At 40.2% G+C, this 21,312-nt stretch overlaps 1 protein-coding gene across 1 annotated transcript in view; it reads left to right on the top strand.

Annotated features, from left to right (window-relative positions):
• Window positions 1-743: 743 nt before the first annotated feature.
• LOC136886753 (41 kDa spicule matrix protein) overlaps window positions 744-21,312 on the top strand; it is a 38,673-nt gene continuing 18,104 nt past the window's right edge. The window contains exon 1 of the mRNA XM_068230943.1: window positions 744-788. Coding sequence (XP_068087044.1) covers window positions 744-788 — 45 coding nt within the window. The remainder of the gene's footprint in view (window positions 789-21,312) is intronic.

The raw sequence follows: 21,312 nt of genomic DNA, 5'->3' as shown, positions 1-21,312 counted from the left end.
TATTATTATTATTATTATTATTATTATTATTATTATTATTATTAAAGATCGGATTTTTATGCAGTAACAGGTTAGATTGCAAAATAATTTGGTTAGTAGGGAGTGTCAGCCACCAGCTCTTCCATAATGTAGCAAGAATAACATAATTTACAGGGGGTTCTGATTGGCCGTACCCCTAATGTTTATGCAAACCCTATAGCACGATCGTTGTGAAGGTGGACTATGCATGCTATTCACTTCGGAAAGTTTGCATTCTAACCTGTTAATGCATCAAAATCCGGGCTCTAATTATTATTATTATTATTATTATTATTATTATTATTATTATTATTATTATTATTATTATTATTATGATTATGATTATTATTATGATTATTATTATTATGAACTGAGACTGCACGATTATTTTTCTTGTAGTGCACATCCCAAACACGCACGACTATAGGGGAAGATATATACAATAGTTTTGACAGCTATGGAGTGTCGTGTATTCAGAATTAGCACCATGATTTAATTCTTGGTCAGGACAATGAAGCTTCTCAAAAGCTATCGCTGATAAGGTCAGTCAGCGAATGATACTTCCCTTTGGTGAAGTCCCGGAAGGAACAACAGGCTACTCCATTACATACAGGATGTGCTTAATGTTGTGATATAACACAGTGCATGCGACTTCATGCTCTCTGGTTGTGTATATAAAAGCAACAATGTGACCAGGATCCTTTCCTATCTTCCTTTGCATCATTATGAGCATCTGTCTGAGATCCACACTCGTAGTAGCTGTCCTTCTGGTGAGTGAATTAAATTTCTATTCACTGATATGTTAAAAAATGTGAGTCCTCCACATACAATAGGAAATAACTTCTCAGGAACCGATTACAGAGTAGAAGTTTAAGATGTTTTTCGCTCTCAGAAATGAAAATATGCGGTTTTAGTTAATTCGCATATGCTGATTTTGAATCTAGAGCTCGTTTTCTCTATCACCTAACGGTTATTTGAGAGGGCATGATGAACTTCCCACAACATAATACATAGGCTATATAGTTCACTGTTGTCATTTGCGGTTTTCTATTATTTTCTATTAATACTAGTTGATATCCGATGTGCACTGCTACGCCTCAATAAATGAAAGTTGTTTTTAAATATTCCACTTCATGCAATTTTTTATGCTAGTGGCTTTACGTCGCACCGACACAGACAGGTTTTATGGCGACGATGGGATAGGAAAGGCCTGGGAGTTGGAAGGAAGCGGCCGTAGCCTTAATTAAGGTACATTTGTTTGGCGTGAAAATGGGAAACCACGGAAAACCATCTTCATGGGTGCGAACAGTGGGATTCGAACCCACTATCTCCCGGATGCAAGCTAACAGCAGCGCACCTCTAACCGCACGGCCAACTAGCCCGGTATGCAAATTCTTTTGTAAGTGAAATCACAAGTAATTGTAGTAAGGCAAATATAAATAACAAAACAACCAAAAATAGTGAAGATGATCCATTTAACTTACAAAACAAAAAATAATTACCGTAAAAAAGTTCTCTCTTTAGATTCTTATGTCAAACTATTTCTATTTGCTTAAGTAAAAGGCGATTTATTTGTATGATGCATGATGTTCATAGCAGCGCGAGTGGATACATGACATTCTTTGTTTTTCAATCTGGTGCGAAAATGAACAGATTCCTCGTCAATGAGGTCTTTCTCCCAAAGATCTTGTAAGCCTTTACATGAAAGTACATCTCGAATGCGGCATGTTGAATTGCTATTTCCAAATAATAGGTAATGATTTGCCTAGTTATATGAATCTCCTAGAAAGAAAGGTACTTCATAAAACATGGCGGTGTGTTCCCATCCTCCTATATACAGCATTTCTTACCAGACCATCATAATACAGAGTATGTCGCTGCCGCCTAGCGACAATCTGTCCATCAATGTCAATCCAAATCTGGGTGCTGAGTTTTAATTAAATTAATTAAATAAAAATATATTTCCGTGGATTTTTCAAGAAAAGCAACATTTTTCTTGTACTATTGACACGATTTGGGAGATTTTGATATACAGATATTTGGTGTAACTTCAGCCCAAATCATCCATAATCCAAATACACAACAAAAGAAGTATATTACATATTTTAAAATTGTATTTATGTTGCAATTTGAAGACATTAGCCTATGTAGTAAAAATTCTTACCTTCTCAAAACTTCTTCCTCGAAGACGAAATATCTGTGATAAGTTGCCAACAGTAATCGGCAAGCATGTTGGACACTGATTTATCTTTGTATAGCCTTTCCATTTCTAATAAGTCCTGATGGAACCTTTCGCCATGCTCATCACTGTGGAAGGAAATTCAAGTGTAAATGGAAGAAGTGAATCTTAAGGGACATGTTGCATCCCAGTGTCTTGTAAGCCATCAACAAATCTTCCACCATATGTCTGTAATTATCTGATCTCTAGTTTCCCAGAAAATTCACACAAACCGATTTAAAAGCAAGCTAGGCTTTTTCTCCTCAGGAATGAGGGTCCACGCGAATAGAGAATCATTTAGGAGATCGCATGTTTGTGGCCCAATAAATATACCTTCCTTTAGTTTTGCCTCACTCAACCTTTGAAATTTTCCCCTTAAATATTGACATGTCCTTCCTGATTTGTCTATCGCCTTAACAAATTCCTTCATCAAATCCAGTTTTAATTATTTTGGTGACATTAATAAGTGGCAAATTTTTAACGCTTTTTGTCCTAATACTACACTACTTCTTGATGTACACTTTCTAATTTAATCATGATTATGCTTATCTTGATTGTCCCACACACACAAAGAAGACAACAAAATTTCGTGAAACCCAGCCGCATACTTCTTAACATACCTATCACTTTTAGACCTGCACAAATCTGCCACCCGTGTTCTGTACAGAGCAAAGCCTTGAGAATTATTTCCATACTATCATATGTTTCTTTCATATTAACGGAATAGGCAACTGGGGGGGGGGTTACAATTTCTGTAGAGAAATAAAACCAAGAGGCATAATAAGAATGTTGCCCAGACAGGGAGACAATAGCGCCTTCCGCTTCCGAAGAAATTAACAATCCCGCTATAGGTTGCGGACAAATATCTCAACAATGATAAGCGATACAGAAAAATGTAAATCTCGTGAAAATCGTGCCTGAAAACATGGTAAATGATATATATTTTTGTCTGAGAGCAATTCACTGTTGTACTGTGTTATTAATAATTAGAGCCCGAATTTTGATGCATTAATAGGTTAGAATGCAATCTTTCTGAAGTGAGTAGCATGCGTAGTCCACCTTCACAACGATTGTGCTATGCAGTTTGCATAAACATTAGGGGTACGGGTGGCTGACACTTCCTACTAAACAAATTAGTTTGCAATCTAACATGTTGCTGCATAAAAATCCGGGCTTTATTAACAAACGTAGGTGGCAAATATTGTCTTTCTTCTTCTTTATGATGAGGCCTGCTGGGGGCAACGTGTGATTTTCAATTCATCATTCCTCTTTGTTTCCTCTTACGCTCTTTCCAGTATTCCTTCATCATTGCAATATGCTTTGTTATTCTCTCAACAGACCAATTCTGAGCGGGTTTCCATTTAATTCTTCTTTGGAATCCTACATTCTTAAAAACGTACTTTTAAAATTTCTGTTTTGCATAGTTTCCTCTTGCCTTGAAATGATCTTGTTCTTGATTTTTTCTCCCAAAGGTACTTGATTGTCTCTTTTGTCAATCTCCTCTCATCCATTCTATACTGTAGATATTACCAAAAGTAACCAATCTCAATTTTGTTATTGTTTCTGTTATATTTCCTATGTTCTGGTAAATTTGCTTTATTACTACTTAATTTCCACTGTTGTGTTGTTTTCATCGGACCTAAATTTTTCTCATGATTCTTCTTTGTAGTACTTCCAGTTTATCTATACTATTGTTCAAACTTCACTTGCGTAAACACATTCAGGTTTTACCACTGTATTCTAAGATACTTACATAAGCATTTCTTGCTGTAAATTTCTTAATGATGTCATACACTCTTTCCATATTGTGTGAACTTTCTTCTACAGCAAAATTTCCTAAACCATTTTTTAAAAATTATTTCTCCCAGGTATTCGATTTCTTTACTTTCTCTATTCGACCAATATCTATCGTCAAAAAATTTGTAATAAATTTGTTTTTGTCTACAGCGATTTTCAAAACTGTTTCATTGGCTATTTTTTCCAAGAGTTGTTGCATTTGTCAGTCTCTCTGGAAGTATATCAAAATTGTCCGCGTTTTATGTTCCTTTAATTTTTCACTTCCAATTCTTACGATTTTCTCTAGGATACGGTTCAACAGGATTGGCGGTAAGCCATCACCTTGCCTTAGATATGTATTTATCTTGATGGAATTTGATAAATCGCCCAAAAATTTTACTTTGAAAAGTGTGTCTGTAAGTGTTTTCCGTTCGCTAATTTAGATTTCACTCACAATTCCCGTATTGATTTATCTAAGATTTTCATATAAACTGAATTAGGGGCAATTTTAAAATCCACAAATGTCACTGAAGTTCAGTATTCTATGAGGAATTATTAACTTTAAATTAAATATTTGTTCTCAGCTAGATCTACCTTTTTAAGATTCACACTGATGTTCACATAATTGCTTGTCAAGTTTTGTTTCTACTCTGCTCATCAAAATTTTTGGGAATGGCTTGTAAGCGATTTGCATCAAGGATACTCCCCTCTAGCTGTCAACACTTTCCTGTTTTGATTTTAAGATTGCAATATGAAAGGTGTACGCATAGTTAGAGTGCAAACTTTCTGAAGTGAGTAGCATGCGTAGTCCACCTTCACAACGATTGTGCTATGGAGTTTGAGAAACATTAGGGGTACGGCCAATCAGAACCCCTGTAATTTATGTTATTCTTGCTACATTATGGAACTGCGGGTGGCTGACAATTCCCACTAACCAAATTAGTTTGCAATCTAACATGTTGCTGCATAAAAATCCGAGCATTATTAATACACGTAGGTGGCGAATATTGTCTTTCTTCTGTAGATCACGGATATCAAAGAGTAGTGGCCATGCTAGAAATACCTGTGGACGAGGGGCAAGTCGGTTCCCGCCAGTCGGCTTGTACTTACCCTCGTTGCTGACTCAGGCCTGTGCACGCCTTCCGGCGACAGGCTCCATTTACCAGTTTTGATCTACAAGTATTGGTTAAAAAATTCAGCTGTACAGTAGAGGTGTGACAAACGGTTATATTTGTGTAACTTCCACATCTGTCACTGCTACAGTAAAGTAACTGTGAAAAGTAAAAGTTAAAAATAACGTCCAACGTTACTCATCTTTTGTTGGTCACAGCCTGGTCACGGCTTCAAGCTTGTCTTCTTACAGCTGTGTTGCGAAGCCCTATTAATTCACTGGCACATGCGCGCACGCATCACTACACTGTTGAAAGTCGGTGCAGAAAAACACGCATTCTTATTAACTAGAGGCAGACAGCGGATGAAATAAGAAGACAACATAGCGTCTTTTCTGAAATCTAGAGAAGTGAATTTGGCAATGCACCGATCAAGGATGGAAGACAAGAAAACGTCTGCCAAATCTCGACACAAACCGTTACAAGAGGATCGATAAAGTAAAATGAAGTAATGTTATGTTACCTGTAATATCAATATGGAAAGTTAGCTTACTAATTTATTTATGGTACAATAAAAATTATACGGGTGAAACTTATAATAATATTATAATGTAGGTAGCCCTGCGCGATGCCTGAGTCAACGATTAACCCTGAGCAGTTGAATATGCCATAAGAGTTTACACTTTAGTTACCAGATGACAGCAGCAACTTAAACAAATACACTATAGAGTATATTATACACTATAGTGTATTAGGCTTGAAGCGCTCTCCTACGAAGGCGCTCTCACTTGGAAGACATGCGTACTATCTGAACTCTGAAGGTCACATTCTGAGTCTGTAAGCTGCTCCTAGTGACAGTTCCCACTTCCCAGTTTCTGTTTTCACTAGTATGTTATTCTGTTGTCGTTAGTCGGTAACCTGTTACTTTTTGTACTCGTTACATGTATAACAGTGACCGGTATGTTACTGTGACAAAGTAACTGCTACGTTATTTTTCAGCCATCTCTACTGCATAGGCTGTGGCATAGGGATTGATTCAATAATGTGTTACTTTGTGTTTGTATTTGTGTATTTTTGTGAAGGGAGTTTAATGTGTAATGCAGGGCCTCTCAGGATGCATGCACCGGTGCATTACGCGGTGCAAGGTGCAAAAGACGATTTCGCTAGCTTGATCAGAGTGCAGACACCCAGTCCTAGATTTCTGTCTTTTTCTTTCCCTACGCCTGTCTCGCTCACCATCCGAGCCGAGTTGAGTTGAGCTTAGCTGGGCTTAGCCGAGTCGCCCCGTGACAAAACGCTGGTCTGAACCGAGCTGAGTAGGACCGATGCACGGTGCACAGACCCTCTGCGCTTCGATTTGCACGGGTGATATTTTGGGCGTTTGAGAGGCCCTGGTACAATGCAACACACTTTTTTTTCTAAAAGAAGGTTGGTTTTATTGAGGATTCAAATACACCATGTTATTCCCCAATCCTTTTGTTACTATGCCATATTTTTCAATATAATATTCCTTCAATGGTACGGCCTTACGCCACCGTAATGTGAGTGCCTGTATGCCTGCATGGTACCACTCGATTTGACGAAGTCGGAGCCAACGTCGTGCTGCATCGATAACTTCTCCATCATCCACGTAGTGCTTCCCGCGGAGTGCATCCTTCATTGGGCCAAACAGATGGCAGTCAGAAGGAGCGAGATCCAGGCTGTAGGGTGAATGAGAAAGAACAGTCCACTCAAGTTTTGTGAGCTCCTGTGGGGTGCGCAGACTTGTGTGAGGTCTTGCGTTGTCGTGGAGAAGGAGAAGTTCGTTTGCATTCTTGTAGCTACTAACACGCTGAAGTATTTTCTTCAATTTCCTGAGACTAACACAATGCTCTTCAGAACTGATCGTTTCACCACGAGGGAGGACAACGAACAGAATAACCCCTTCAGAGTGATGATGAAACGCGCCTCGCCCAACGACTCACCGTGCTCCGTAGACATTTTGCAAGAGACTATGAATATCTGTGATGCCCTGGTTTTCCGCATAAAGAAACTCAAAAACTGCTCTCCCTTAGGTAAGCACCTCCGGGACAGATGCCATTTTATAAGCTACTTATAGCGCTGCCATCTCCTGCAAATGAGTGAAACTCTACGAGACGAAGCGGGAATATTTAAATATGTCCCAAATATTTTTTTAAAACTCAAAGTGGCCAAAAAATAAAATGTGTTGCTTTATATATTGAACGCCCCTTATATATAAACGTTCTTGCTTGAATATATGTTATTGTTATCATAGCTTATTTTGTTTCGTTAACGTTTAGATGTCCAGCTAAATAAGTGATTCATCTCGAAGGAGCGTTCTTTGACAGGCAGAACACGTTTTTAAGATAAATGACCATCACTCTTTCTAGTGTGGCTTGGTTATCCTTTCGACAGGTGTTCCCAGATAATGTCTAAGGCGTATGTCACGATTGGGTCTGTTTGTACGTAGACTTTTTTCGCATATAAGTTATTAGGAATGATCTGCCATCTGTTGAATATATTTGGTATAGTGGTATAGTATTCGATATTAATATGCTTCATAATTGTCCATAGGAGAGTTAAGGACGTTAAGCTCCTAAAAAGTAAATGCCTATTATTTTGTACTTTATTCCTAATGACAAATTTTAAAGTAATTATTTACTGGAAAACCCGTGTTTCTCCGCAGCATTCGTTATATATAGGTCAGATAACTCGTATTGATATGCCTGTCGTAGGAATATTATTTTGTCTGCCATTTTCAATGGTTTTGTGAACATTCAACAAGAAGCGTGTTATTGTATCCCCCAGTTCGTAGTCAGAATTCATCCATTCCGATGTCATCAAGTCGTCTGTTTGGTAAAACCCTATCCATATTCGCTGTTTTTATTCTGCAGTTCTTGATGCAAAGCTTGGTACTGTGCGTTTTGAACGCAATGGTATTTTTAATCTCAATTCATCTACTTAGAACGGTTGTCTTGTGAGCTCCTAGGCTGGTCTCGAAGGAGCGTTCTTTGCCAGGTAGAAAACGTTTTAAGATATACGGCCTTCACTTTTTCTAGTGTAGCTTGGTTGTTGCCAGATATTGTCTAAGGCGTATGTCACGATTGGGTCTGTTTGTACGTAGACTATTTTCGTATATAAGTTATTAGGAAGGCTCTGCCATCTCTTGGATATATTTGGAAGCTGGGAAAGGTTAGAGAATCAAAGCGTATTTAGCAGGAAATTGTATTCTTCCGTGATCAGAGGAAGTGTATATTCTCTGGCTTGACAGGTAGTAATCAAAGATGGCTGCATGCAAAGATAATACTAAGGATGAACATCACATATGTCAGAAGATTGATAAAAGTGTTAGTCGCTTAGCAACCTGCTAAGTACAGAATGTTTTGCGGGTAGGGGTAAGCCTTCGCCTGCAATTTATTTTATTTTATGATTACTCAAATTTGGCTGAACTTAGAGACATGCCAGTGTCTCATGATTCACCGGCAGGTAATTCCGGAGAGAATGAAACAACGGTGAAGCAAATCAGTCCAGTAGAACGGACGGACGGATTTGCCAAATGTGTTTCCAATAATATCTTTTAATACACAGATTATTCTGGTACGGCACATTTTATACAAACGCCGTGCTGAAAACATTTAATTATGTACGTCCTTATATGAAAGAATGTATACATGTACAGAGTAACGTAGTTATGGAAGTGTTAATGTACAACCCTCCAAGCTTGCGCTGTCTGATATCGTCCTGGGCTCGCGCTCGTAACAGCTATTTCTCATGCACGCAGAACTGTCACTCAGCTGGTGACCTTCACACACCTCGTGTAGATATTTGAGAACCTCGTAAGCTCCAATGATTGGCTGATTGTTCCGCCTGTGGCATAAAGTACGTGTCAGTTCGCTACACTGTTTACGATGTTACTTGAAACTACAGTAGTAATTGGGTGCAATGAACAGCAGTGGACAGTAAGCGATCATAAAAGGGAACCTGCGAAATATAAATAGGCGCGTGTGTTCGTCACTAATTCGGCAGACAAGAAATTCGCCGTCATCATCCATGACATGGCACTGATTTATTATTAATCTTGGTTCCTTTTAATTCTCACCGCGTTTCACCACGTGCATCGTCAACTACCATTATTTTTAGCAGAAAATTTCGGGGTTCCCATACTATGGAAAATGTAAATTAAGCGATTTCGTGAATTGTGCCAAGAATTGAAGGACTTAAAAGTCCCGAAAATGTTTCAAATTGTGAGTCTTGAATAGCTCTATCAAACGTTTTTTTAAAGTTCAGAAATCACTTCCGTCCTAAATGCAGTTCCGGAAAAACATCCGAAAATAGCTTGTTTCTTTACTCGTTTTCTGTTTTATTCAAGTCCTAGCGAAATTAACTCATTTACATAATTATTTCTGTAATGTGTTTCTTGGTTCAATACCCTCAAACGTTTCTCTCATTTTTTTAAAAATGTCCACACCGAATATAGTTATAAGGGTTTAAGTGAAACTCTGCATTGACTCACATTAGCGCTCGTAGTGGTGCTTAAGTGAAACAACACATTGACTCACATTACCGCTCGTAGTGGTGCTTAAGTGAAACAACACATTGACTCACATTACCGCTCGTAGTGGTGCTTAAGTGAAACAACACATTGACTCACATTACCGCTCGTAGTGGTGCTTAAGTGAAACAACACATTGACTCACATTACCGCTCGTAGTGGTGCTTAAGTGAAACAACACATTGACTCACATTAACACTCGTAGTGGTGCTTAAGTGAAACAACACATTGACTCACATTAGCGCTCGTAGTGGTGCTTAAATGAAACAACACATTGACTCACATTAGCGCTCGTAGTGGTGCTTAAGTGAAACAACACATTGACTCACATTAGCGCTCGTAGTGGTGCTTAATAGAAACAACACATTGACTCACACTAGCGCTCGTAGTGGTAGAAAAATGCAAACTGGTAGTGTATTCACGGCCGACTTGATGCGTCGCTCTAGCTAGCTCCTTACCGGCCTTGACAATCGGGTCCACGCACTGTAATCGGAGTAGTTACACAACTCGACACGTGGCGCTGGCGGCCGACCTATTTGCGGTAGAAATGTATACTTCTTTATGGAAAATATATTGACTTTGGTTGCCGATTTATCGTAATTTAGAGTTATGCAGAATATTACATGGGTTAATACTGTTAAAATGATTAATCTTAAAGGTTACTTTCGTTGATATTTGCCAAAATGATGTCGTGAAATGAAACTGCGGGGAGATGACTTAGTCCAGCTGATGTTCTGATATTGACTCTGATTGCCAATGTATCTTATTTTAGGGAATAAAATAGTATGTTACATTTACTAATATCGTTAAAATGATTAATCCTAAAGGCTACTTTCATTGATATGTGCCAAAACAACGTCGTGGAATGAAACTGCGGAGGATGGAGTAGTCCAACTGACGTTCCTTAATTGTGAGGAATAATAGTAATTGTTTTTATTATCATGGCATTTAGATACATAGCAGAACTTACCACAATAATTTTGTCTTCTGATGTTAATATTGAGATTAAGAGTCATTGTTCAATTAGAGTTTTAAAATTCTTCAAGCGCTGCTCTTAGGAAGGGGGCTGGACAAAACATAAGAGTCTTACTTTTTTCCATATTCGTTGTATGCATAACATAAATATTTTGACTCAAACATGTTTAAATGTTAATTTCAATATATATAGTTTCAGATTAAATTTCATTCATACCTTTCTCTAGAATATTATATACCGGGCAAGTTGGCCGTGCTAAATTCAGAAAATAAATTTTACTAGAAATGCAGTAGGGTGGAACAAGTTGGCCGCGCGGCGTGGAGCTGTGAGCTGTGAGCTTGCATCCTGGAGTTAGTGGGTTCGAACCCCACTGTCGGCAGCTCTGGAGATGGTTTTCCGTGGTTTCCCATTTTCACATCAGGCTGTACCTCAATTAAGGCCAAGGCCGATTCCTTCCCACTGCTAGCCCTTTCCTATTCCACCGGCGTCATAAGACCTATCTGTGTCGGTGCGACGTAAAACAAATAGCGAAAGGAGAAGAAGAAGAATTTTAAATAAAAATTCAGTGAGATAAAAGTATTTTGAGTGAATAAAATGTAAACTGTTCTCTGGTCGATGATGATGATGATGATGCTTGTTGTCTAAAGGGGCATAACATCTAGGTCATCGGCCCCATTGCTCAGGTAACAACACTTCATACGCTGGCCTTACCGTCATAGCAGTAGTGATTCTTACTTGCCAATGTTTAAATGTCAAAGTTCAGATTATCTTGAACAAAAATATGTTGTGTTGCTGTCATATGGCAAATACGACACCGCCTAAAGGATTATTCTATGAAAGAAAATTCATAGGTAAAAACACCTGATTAGCGTGATTAGCGACCACTCACGGAGGCCCGGGTTCGATTCCTGGCCCTGCCACAAAATTTCAAAAGTGCTACGAAGGCTGGAACGGGGTCCACTCAGCCTTGGGAGGTCAACTGTGTAGAGGGTGGTATCGATTCCCACCTCAGACATCCTCGAAGTGGTTTTCCATAGTTTCCCACTTCTCCTCCAAGCAAATGCCGGGATGGTAACTAACTTAAGGCCACGGCTGTTTCCTTCCCTCTTCCTTGGATATGCCTTCCAATCTCCCATCCCCGACACAAGGCCCCTGTTCAGCATAGAAGTTGCGGCCGCCTGGGCGAGGTACTAGTCATCCTTCCCAGTTGTATCCCCCGACCCGCAGTCTGACGCTCCAGGATACTACCCTTGAGGTGGTAGAGGTAGGATCCCTCACTGAGTCCGAAAGAAAAGCCAACGCTGGAGGGGTAAACAGAGTAAGAAAAGATAAAGAAAGAACGACGGTAAATACCTGAAATAGAAACGGAAAACTAAGATGAGAGTGCTACCTGCTTTTAGCCACTCCGTAGTTTTGTCCTGGTCTACAGAGAATTCGTGTAATGATTGTGTCCCTTTGCTCTTTTTTTTTGTTTTGTTCGGAATACAAAAATGCACACAGCAATATATATTCGAATATTTTCTAACACAATTAAAGAAAAGCAAATCATCACACCATTAAAAAACGAATTAGCACATAAATTAAAATCCTTGTTCAGGACGAAGTTACAGCGTGAAATCACTTTGTTCTTGTTTCCATAAAATGTCTGCTCGAAGTACGAAAAGGTACACAAGAATGTCTCAAATTCCAAGATTTGTAAACACAATTTTTTAAAAAAAATCACCACACTACACAATAAAAAAAATAAACTCACTAGCGCATAACTATCAGACCTCAATATCAAGCCAACAAGCACCTCATTGCGAACACATTGCCAACATTTACGACAGCAAAACCAAAAAATAAAACTGGAAATGCAGCAATTTGCGGTATACAGCTTCCTGTCAGTGGGTAGTAGGCCAGCGCTCCAGCGGCGTTACGGTGAAACTTTCCAATTACAGCTTTATGCTGGGCTTCACAAGCGATTGTCAAGGCCGGTATAAGGTGTGCAGCGAGGTATCCAGTCGGCCGTGGTGTATTCGACCGGATAACGATGATTACGACAATGATTGCAATTTTTAGGAATAAATAAAGAATATAATCTCATAATTTATTATATTTTATAATCTAAAATTCGTAGCTCATATCCCTAGGATATTTCAACACTGAGTTGTTTGCCTGAACGGCTAGAACTGTGGATATTTTTATCAATATGCACTAAAAATGATCTTAATCTTATGTTTAAATAGAAACTATACTCTCACCACAAGCTAAATACACAAATCAACGCCTCATATAATTACTTTTATGGCCTATCTCACCTAAAAGAAACTCACTAACTTAACTTTCTACTTTACAATTTCCATATAGTATACACCTGTGTTAAACAGTGGAGGGCTAACACGAAGTCTATCGGCGAGTCTGAAACTAGAACATGTTTCCCGCTGTGTAAGCCGCCATTCGAAGGCCTTATTACCAATCAGGTTCACAACAGTTAAAAAAAAAAAATGCTTCTCTTATCGCAACTCCCAACCAATTCTGAGGAATTGTTGCTGCTGTTGTTGTTTGAGTCATCAGTCCACATACTGTCTTGATGCAGCGCTCCATACCACCCTATCGTGTGCTAACCTTTTCATTTCTACGTAAGTGCTGCGTCTTACATTTGCTGTAATCTGTTTGTCATATTCATACCTTGCTCTACCCCTACCGTTCTTACCCCCCCCCCTACACTTCCCTCAAAAACTAACTGAACAAATTCTGAGTGTCTTAAGATGTGTCCTATCATTTAATCTCTTCTTCTCATCAAGTTCAGCCAAATCGATTTCCTCTCACCAATTCGATTTAGTATCTCTTCATTCGTGATTTGATCTACCCATCTCACTTTCAGCATTCTTCCGTAACACCACATTTCAAAACTTTCTATTCTCTTTCTTTCTGAGCTAGTTCTCGTCCAAGTTTCACGATCCAGACGAAAGTCTTCAGAAACATCTTTCTAATTCCTATATCAATGTTAAAAGTGAGCAAATTTTTTTCCTTAAGAAATGCCTTCTTTGCTTATGCTAGTCTCCATTTTGTGTCCTCCTTACTTCCGCCATCGTTAGTTGTTTTACTACCCAAGTAACGATATTTATCTGCCTCCTTTAAGACTTCATTTCCTAATCTAATACCACTGGCTTCGTTCAACTGGACTCCATTCCTTCAATTTTGGATTTATGATTTATTTTATTTTCATCTTGTATTCTCTTTCCAAGGTTCTGGCTATGCCATTCAGCAATTTCTCCACATCCTCTGCAGTCTCAGATAAAATTACAATAGCATCAGCAAATCTCAGGGTTTTAATATCTCTCCTTGGATTGTGATTCCCTTTCCAAATTCCTCTTTGATTGTCTTTACTGCCTGTTCTACATAAACATTGAAGAGCAATGGGGACAAACTGCAGCCTTGCCTCATTCCTTTCTGGATTGCTGCTTCTTTTTCGAAGGCCCCGATTCTTATCACTGCAGACTGTTCGTTTTAACAGATTGTAGATAATTCTTCCTTCTCGATAGTTGATCCCGATCTCCTTCAAAGTCTCAAATAGCTTTGTCCAATCAACATTATAATGCTTTTTAAAGATCTAAGAACGCCATGTATGATATATGTGCGTTTGCCCTTCTTAATCCGATTTGGAGTAATTATGTTTATCATTTTCTTATGTCCACTACTCAACGAGCAGATACACTTCAAAAATATTTTACAGGTAACTGCCAGAATTAGTATGACATACGACGACGACGACGACGACGACGACGAACCCGTCTTTCGTCGGTACTGGGACAGAGCCCCAGTGACCGCGAAATTTATGGCTTGTCGACCTCTAAAAGGTCTTGAATGCCCTGTCAATATGGTGGTTCCCTGCAGATAACTGTGTTATTCAGTGGGTTGGGTTACTATTCCTCTGTCGTAATTGGCCAGAGTGTGGCCTGGCGCATAAGCGCCTGGTGTTGTGTTGCGTCCGTAGCCGTGGTCGTACTAAGTTCCTCGAGGTTAGGCAGCATGGAGTGTGGTGGTCAGCCAGCCATTGGGTGACCACTCCCGATGTTGCTTAACTGTCGGTGGTAGGTACGCTTAGATTCCAGTGCTTTAAGGAGAGCCGAGAGAGATGTTAGTTGTCAGGAGGTTGTACTTGGTTGGGGGGAGCAGGGTTTAGCTGATGATTAGCTGATTACTTGGCATGGTCATGGGGGGATGCAGGTTCGGGGCTATGAGTTTGAGGAGTAGTAGGCTCAGTAGGTTAGAGGTATCCTGGACGGTCTGGTTGGTAAGGTTATGACTGGGGATTGTAGGAAGTGGTGGTTTGGGGGACGAGGTACTGGGATGGTGTGGTGTAGTGGAGTGTGCATGTAAGTGTTGTGCATTCTTGTAGTGTGCCTTAATTGCCTTCTTTAGGTAGGGGCAGCCAGGATATGAGGCAGCGTGACTGCCTTCGCAGTTCGCGCACCTCGCCTGGTCCCTAGGCACCGTGCAGACGGTGTGGCGGTGGGGACCACCGCACCGATTGCAGCGGGTGGCATCAGAGCACGAGGCTGCAGGATGGTTTAGCTTGAGGCAATTAAAGCACTGTATGATGAGTGAGGGATGGTGAGGGTGAGTAGATGTTTTGTGGGTGTCGTGTGTTGGTGTCATTTTTGGCCTAGGAGCAGGCTTGGCACGCCTCCTCCTAGTTTGAGTGTACTTGTTTTGAGTGTACGTGCCCGAGTGTGAGATTAAGGCGGTCTCAGTTTCGGGCTCGGGAGATGGTGGGGAGGAAAGAGGTGAAGTGGGTGAAGTGTCAGTGTCAGGGGGGAGTGAGATGTCTGTTTGTGCAGGTTGGTGAATGGCGTCTGGTGAGTGTAGGCGTGTTTGAGAGTATTTGGTGTAAGTGCGTGGGGGAGGGTTGGTTTGGATGCATTTGTTTCTGATGAGGGGTTTAGTTTGGGTTTCTTTGTCTTCGGGGAATGTGGGATCAGTGAGTACTTTGTAGTCAATATCATGGTATAGTAGTTTTTCGCATAGTGCCTCGTACCCCTCTTGACTGCTGAAGAAGATGATGGTGAAGCCATTGTCGAGTTCGAGTAGGTACTGTATGTGATTGGTGATTTTGAGGATGGCTTTGGAGATGAGTTTGCGGTGGCCAAGACGGAAGTTGACTTGTTCTTCAGGGGGTAGGTGGTCTAACATCGGGCAGGGGATGACTATGGGGTGATATGGTGAGTGGGGATTATCTGTGCGGATAAGGAGAGGTTTATGGTAAGTTGATTTCTGGGCCATGATGGTGTGAATGGGATATGCTTGGGATGTCGGTGTCCTGGCTACTCAGTCCACCAGGGTGGTCCCGACAAGGTTAGGGGTAGTCAGGGGTGTTGTTTAAAACACTGGAGTGGTCAAACTCACGAGGAGGACCAGCGTACTAGCGCTCACTTAGTGGGCACGGTCGAGACAGGTTTAGTTTTGTCGTGTCACAACGAGACAAGTCTCGAACCAGTGACCACACTAAGGGCTTTGACAAATTGCTCGTTTGCCCGCACAAGAACAGGCTCTTGGTCGCAGCTGGCTTGGTCAGGTTCGCTGGAGTGACTGGTGAGGATATGCGAGACCGCGGAATGGTGGCCTCGAGACAGTATCCAGAGAGTCGGACCGCGCTGAAAATTTCAATATGGCGGCCTTTGCCGGGCGACTCGCAGGACGGTTGGCGGCTGGGGAGCCGGGGCTCACACAGGCAGGGCGTACGGAGAAGCGCTCCAAGCGGCAGAGGGCGGTACTAGGCAGTACCGAGAGTAAGCATATGACGGGAGACGACTGAGGTTTGGCGGCTAACAGGGTGCCTCCACGGTGCTAGGTTCTCTGGCGATCTTGACTGAGGCTGTGGTCGCTAAAGAGAATGGCTGACGAATGGCGAGTATACAGCAAGGGCTTTACTTAAGTACAACCCGGTGTTCAAATCACTTACGAGAAGTTTTAAAAATCCTAAAAATAAATAAACATTTCTGGAGTACCTCGTAACAGTAAGTGCATTTCTGAAATGACAGTATTATTGTTCATTAAAAGATTAGAAGTTTTTTTTTTATTAGACGTTACCAAATGATCCAGTATAGTGTAATACATTTTGAAAAATAGATAGATCTATCCATGCTCCACAGTTGAGTATAGAGTCCGTGCTTGTGGAGCTGTCTCGACTGCAAGCGCCTCTAGCGGAAAGAATGGACACGATGTGCGGGAATGCACGGCTGACTGGATCACTCGCTGCGCTCCTAGCTAGCTAGAGCGACGCATCAAGTCGGCCGTGGGGAATGCACGGCCGAGGCCGAACCGTTGCCTACGTTATAATACAAGGCCTTGAAATGCACTCATGGAAACGGGTGGCATCCTAGTTCACCATTCAGCCGCTAGGATCGCTTTCTTGCTCCCTTGTATTCGCATGGCCGTATATGTCAATAAGTAAATTACATCCTAAATAAAAAGAACTGAATGTTTTTACGAGTGATGACAGTACTTTATATACAGAGCGGTGCTGCATTGTTTTGGATATGTCATTGAAGTTTCAAAACTACCTTTCGAGGGGCTTCTTATCAAGTTTCAAAATTTTCTCTCTTCTACTTGAGTGGCTCGAAGCAATGTTGTCTAATAGAGGTCTCAGAAATTTTCATAGTAGGAAAAGAGGTGGTTTGTCCTTTACACTTAATTTCACTGTTGTACATGTCTTTCGACAAAAAGCATACACATTTATTAACTCTCTTCGGTGCAAGTACTGCGTAGCGGAGGTGACAAATTCCATCGTTCACTGCACAAGTACCACATACGATGATTTTCGGTATCTGAGGGTTTCTCGATCTTGAAAACGAATAAGACACAATGTTGGACTTCGAGTAGCTGGAAAAGAGATATGTTCTAAACAGCCTTCACAGTCTGTTTGTTCTTTTTCCACACGAACCATAATATCATTTTATTCCGCTTGGCTTCTTAGGTAGTTGAACAAGAGCTCGATGTTAGGTTCCTCGTCAATGCATAATGCAAATGGATACTTATGAGGTATTTTACGCAGGCTACGGTTGATTGGGCAGTCATGATCTATGCCTGATACATTTTCCTCATGATTTTTCTTTACTTTCCCTGAAAGCATTTGAATTTTCTTAATGTATGACAGGAAATTAATTAACCAACTGAGGCGTTCATCTTCAGTAGTACTACAAGTTGCTCGTTTCTTTTCATTCCTGGAATATGTCCCATGTGAGGTGATTGCAGACGTCATGCGCATCGAACAATTTCATAAAATGCTCCATAAAATAAATAGCATATTTTAAACTGTATTTAATGCTCTCGGGACAAACCACCTCCATTCTTTTCAAACCAGAGATTCTTTCAGGGGAAAATACAATATTTTTAGCTCTTGATACATTCATTTTCTCCACATTTGTTGGGAAAACTATTTTTCTGCTTGGTTTCCTAATTTAAGATTTCTGATCGCCGGTCACATTGTTTACAAAAAAAAAAAAAAAAAAAAAAAGGCCAGTAACAAATTTTGGGATCGCCCAATTCTTATGACGAATCTCGGATCAAAACTTAGGAACAGAGGCCTAATTTCATCAGCTTGAAGTCGTATCTCGTGCGTAATACTTCCTCTGTATAAGGTTTCGAACATTGAACATTCACTGGAAACTTGTGAAACGAAATTCCACTACCTTTAATTTCTCGTGAATAAACCATGACTGGAACTGCGAATGCTTAACATCGGACGAATACATAAACATTCACAACAAACTCAGTTAATAAACACGTTTAAAGGCGCAAACCTGGTAGACAGGGGGCAGGAAAGCGATCCTGGCGGTCCGGCATTGAACTTCAGTGTGACCACTTCGATAGCGTTTCACGGTCTCTATTTCCAGGCCTTGTTTTATAACGTAGGCAACGGGCCGAACATAACCGTTGCCTACGAGATATATAAGGCCGGGAAATGCAGCACACTAGACCTTTGCCTACGACATATACAAGGCCGGGACATAGCTACTTATTTGCCGCTGAAAGGAAGGCCCGACAATGTTCACGGTTTGGCCGCTAGATGTCAGGTTTCTGTTCTACTCTTGGAGGACTTTAACATTGTGATGTATGGAGTAATTGTAATGTTTGCCTTCCCAAAGCTTGCATACAATGCATGTCAAACTTACTGGCGTGTAATTTTCAGTTTTATGTCTATCACCCTTTCCTTTATACACAGGGGCTACTATAGCAACTCTCCATTCATCTGGTATAGCTCCTCCGACCAAACAATAATCATACTATATACTACTGCTGAAAATACATATTTTACTGATGCGTTTGCATACAGTTATCACTTGGAAACGCGAACGAAAACCTCTAATAACGTTGAAATAACAATAACGTGCTACCAAACCACCACGAAGACAAGACTTGTACCACCATACCAATGCACTAAACGGCTGACGTCATCACTATGGAACTGTAATATGTAGCAGGCCGGAACTTAACTCGTCTGTGCGTGACGTCAGCATGGTGCAAGATGGCGGTGAATCATAGGCCTCCCCTATAGGTCCACTTCCCGTGTAGACAACGACACGACCGACTTGATGCGTCACTCTACCTCGCTACAACCTCAGGCTTCGTAACAGTACTACCAGTGCAATTGTGATGGCACAAAGAATAGCGTGCAAATGTAATCTTCTAATTAATACATGGAAAATGGAGGACTTTAAAAAATGAAATGATACATATGGAATGAAGGGGAAATGCAAAGATTCTGGATAACCCCTGGGATATCACTCACAAGGAGATTAGTTAAAAAGGATTTTCATTTCGAAATCACTTGTACGGTGTGTACTTTCATAAATATACATGTTTTTTAAGTTTTTAGAAATTTTTTACTAATTGACAGGTGAATCATTTTCCAGATTAATACTGCAGTTCTGCACATTATTGTAAGGAGAATGTGCCACGTTTGAAAAAAAATTCTTCAATAGTTTTGAAATCCCGTACCTGACGAACATTTGAACAAAACTAGCAAGAATTCTGATATTTATACAAGCAAATTGCATTCCTCCATGGCATGCCCAAACTAGATTTAAATTTCAGAAGTAATAAAAACATATACAAGTTGTCTACGTCGTTAGTTATTCAGTTTTCCTTATTTTCCCAAAAATTTACAATTATTGACTTAAGGGTTTTTAAAAATAACCGATTCAATTTGTTGGTGTGTTTGTATTTGTGTACTTTTATATCAACATGGTTGCTTGAAGACACTCTATCATTAACATAGCCTATTCCTTTTTGTTTAAGTATAGACGTTAGGATGTAGTAGCCTCATAGTATTCGGTATTATTCTGCTTTATAATTGTTCATACGAGAGTTGAGCATGTTAAGCCCCTAAAAAGTAAATATATACAGTTAGTTTCTCTCCTTGGTTGGCCGCTAGGCGCGCCTGCCGTTGACTCATGACTTCCAGTTACACAGAGCAGCGAAAGCGCGGGAATGGCCGCACTTCGCAGTTCAGGTCCGTGCTTAGAACGTGTATTAAGTGTTGATCTGTCGCTCCAACTGTTCTCGAGTTGTGAAGTGTTTAGATTATTATTATTATTATTATTGTTATTATTATTATTATTATTATTATTATTATTATTATTATTATTATTATTATTATTATTATTATTATCATTACCGAGTTTTCATGGATCACCGAGAGGCGAAAGAAGGTGCTGGATTGAATGGGTCTATCTACGATAGTCAAAGATTAATTTAAAACTGTAAAATAAAGTTTATGTTTTTTTCAGATATTAAATTTTAGCAAACAACAAGGTTTCAGGTACAGAGCTCGTTTGGTACAAGGTAGAAGAAAAAAACCCAAGAATTGGTAAGTTATACTTTGAGCTTCAAGCTCATAATTTACAAAGCTCCCAACAACACTACTGTTGCTTTTAGACAGATAGACAAGAAGGGGAATCTCCTAATTTCTTTTACAGAATATTTAAAACACAATTTTCAAGAACACTTTGCTCCAAAGGTTACAGTTTACGGCCTTCCAAAGGCACTACTCGATATTTACACAAATATATTTTACATTTGAAGAAAAGGGCCTTAATACTCTACAATTCTACCAAGGAGACTACGCTCCTAACCCCTTACAGCCTACTCAAGGCAACCATTAATTTTTAAAATTCGGATTAGAGCAGGGTCAGCCAACTGGCTGGCGTGTGGTGTAAGAGGGCCCGTGTGACGTCGGAGAGAACGTGTGACGTATGAGCGCAGAAGGTGGGGAGACGCTGTCGTAGAGTGAGACGAAGAGACAGCCTCGCTTTGTAATAAACACGTGCAGTGCCACACGTAGTGGTGGTGGTAGTGGTACAGTACGTATGGATGAACGGGGCACATCACGGTGCGACAAGCTACCTACCCCTCCGATCGTTTTATCTTTATGGGAAGATCTATATTTATTTGTTGAAAATGATAGGAATGCTACAGCTAAATGTTTTGTTTGTATATGTAGAAATAAAGTTGCTTTATAACTCTTATGCTACTTCATAACTAAGTTACGTTACAATAAAATAGTTAGAGAGAAATATGTACTATACATACCGCACTGTGCCTGCAGCACTTGGGCCTCCCACTACGAATGACGTTGTGTTTCCCCTCGCCCCTCTAGCCGTCACTTCTGAGTTAC

The sequence above is a fragment of the Anabrus simplex genome, chromosome X, assembly GCF_040414725.1.
Source record: "Anabrus simplex isolate iqAnaSimp1 chromosome X, ASM4041472v1, whole genome shotgun sequence".
Taxonomy (NCBI): Eukaryota; Metazoa; Arthropoda; class Insecta; order Orthoptera; family Tettigoniidae; genus Anabrus; species Anabrus simplex.
This window is presented reverse-complemented; position numbering and strand designations above follow the sequence as displayed.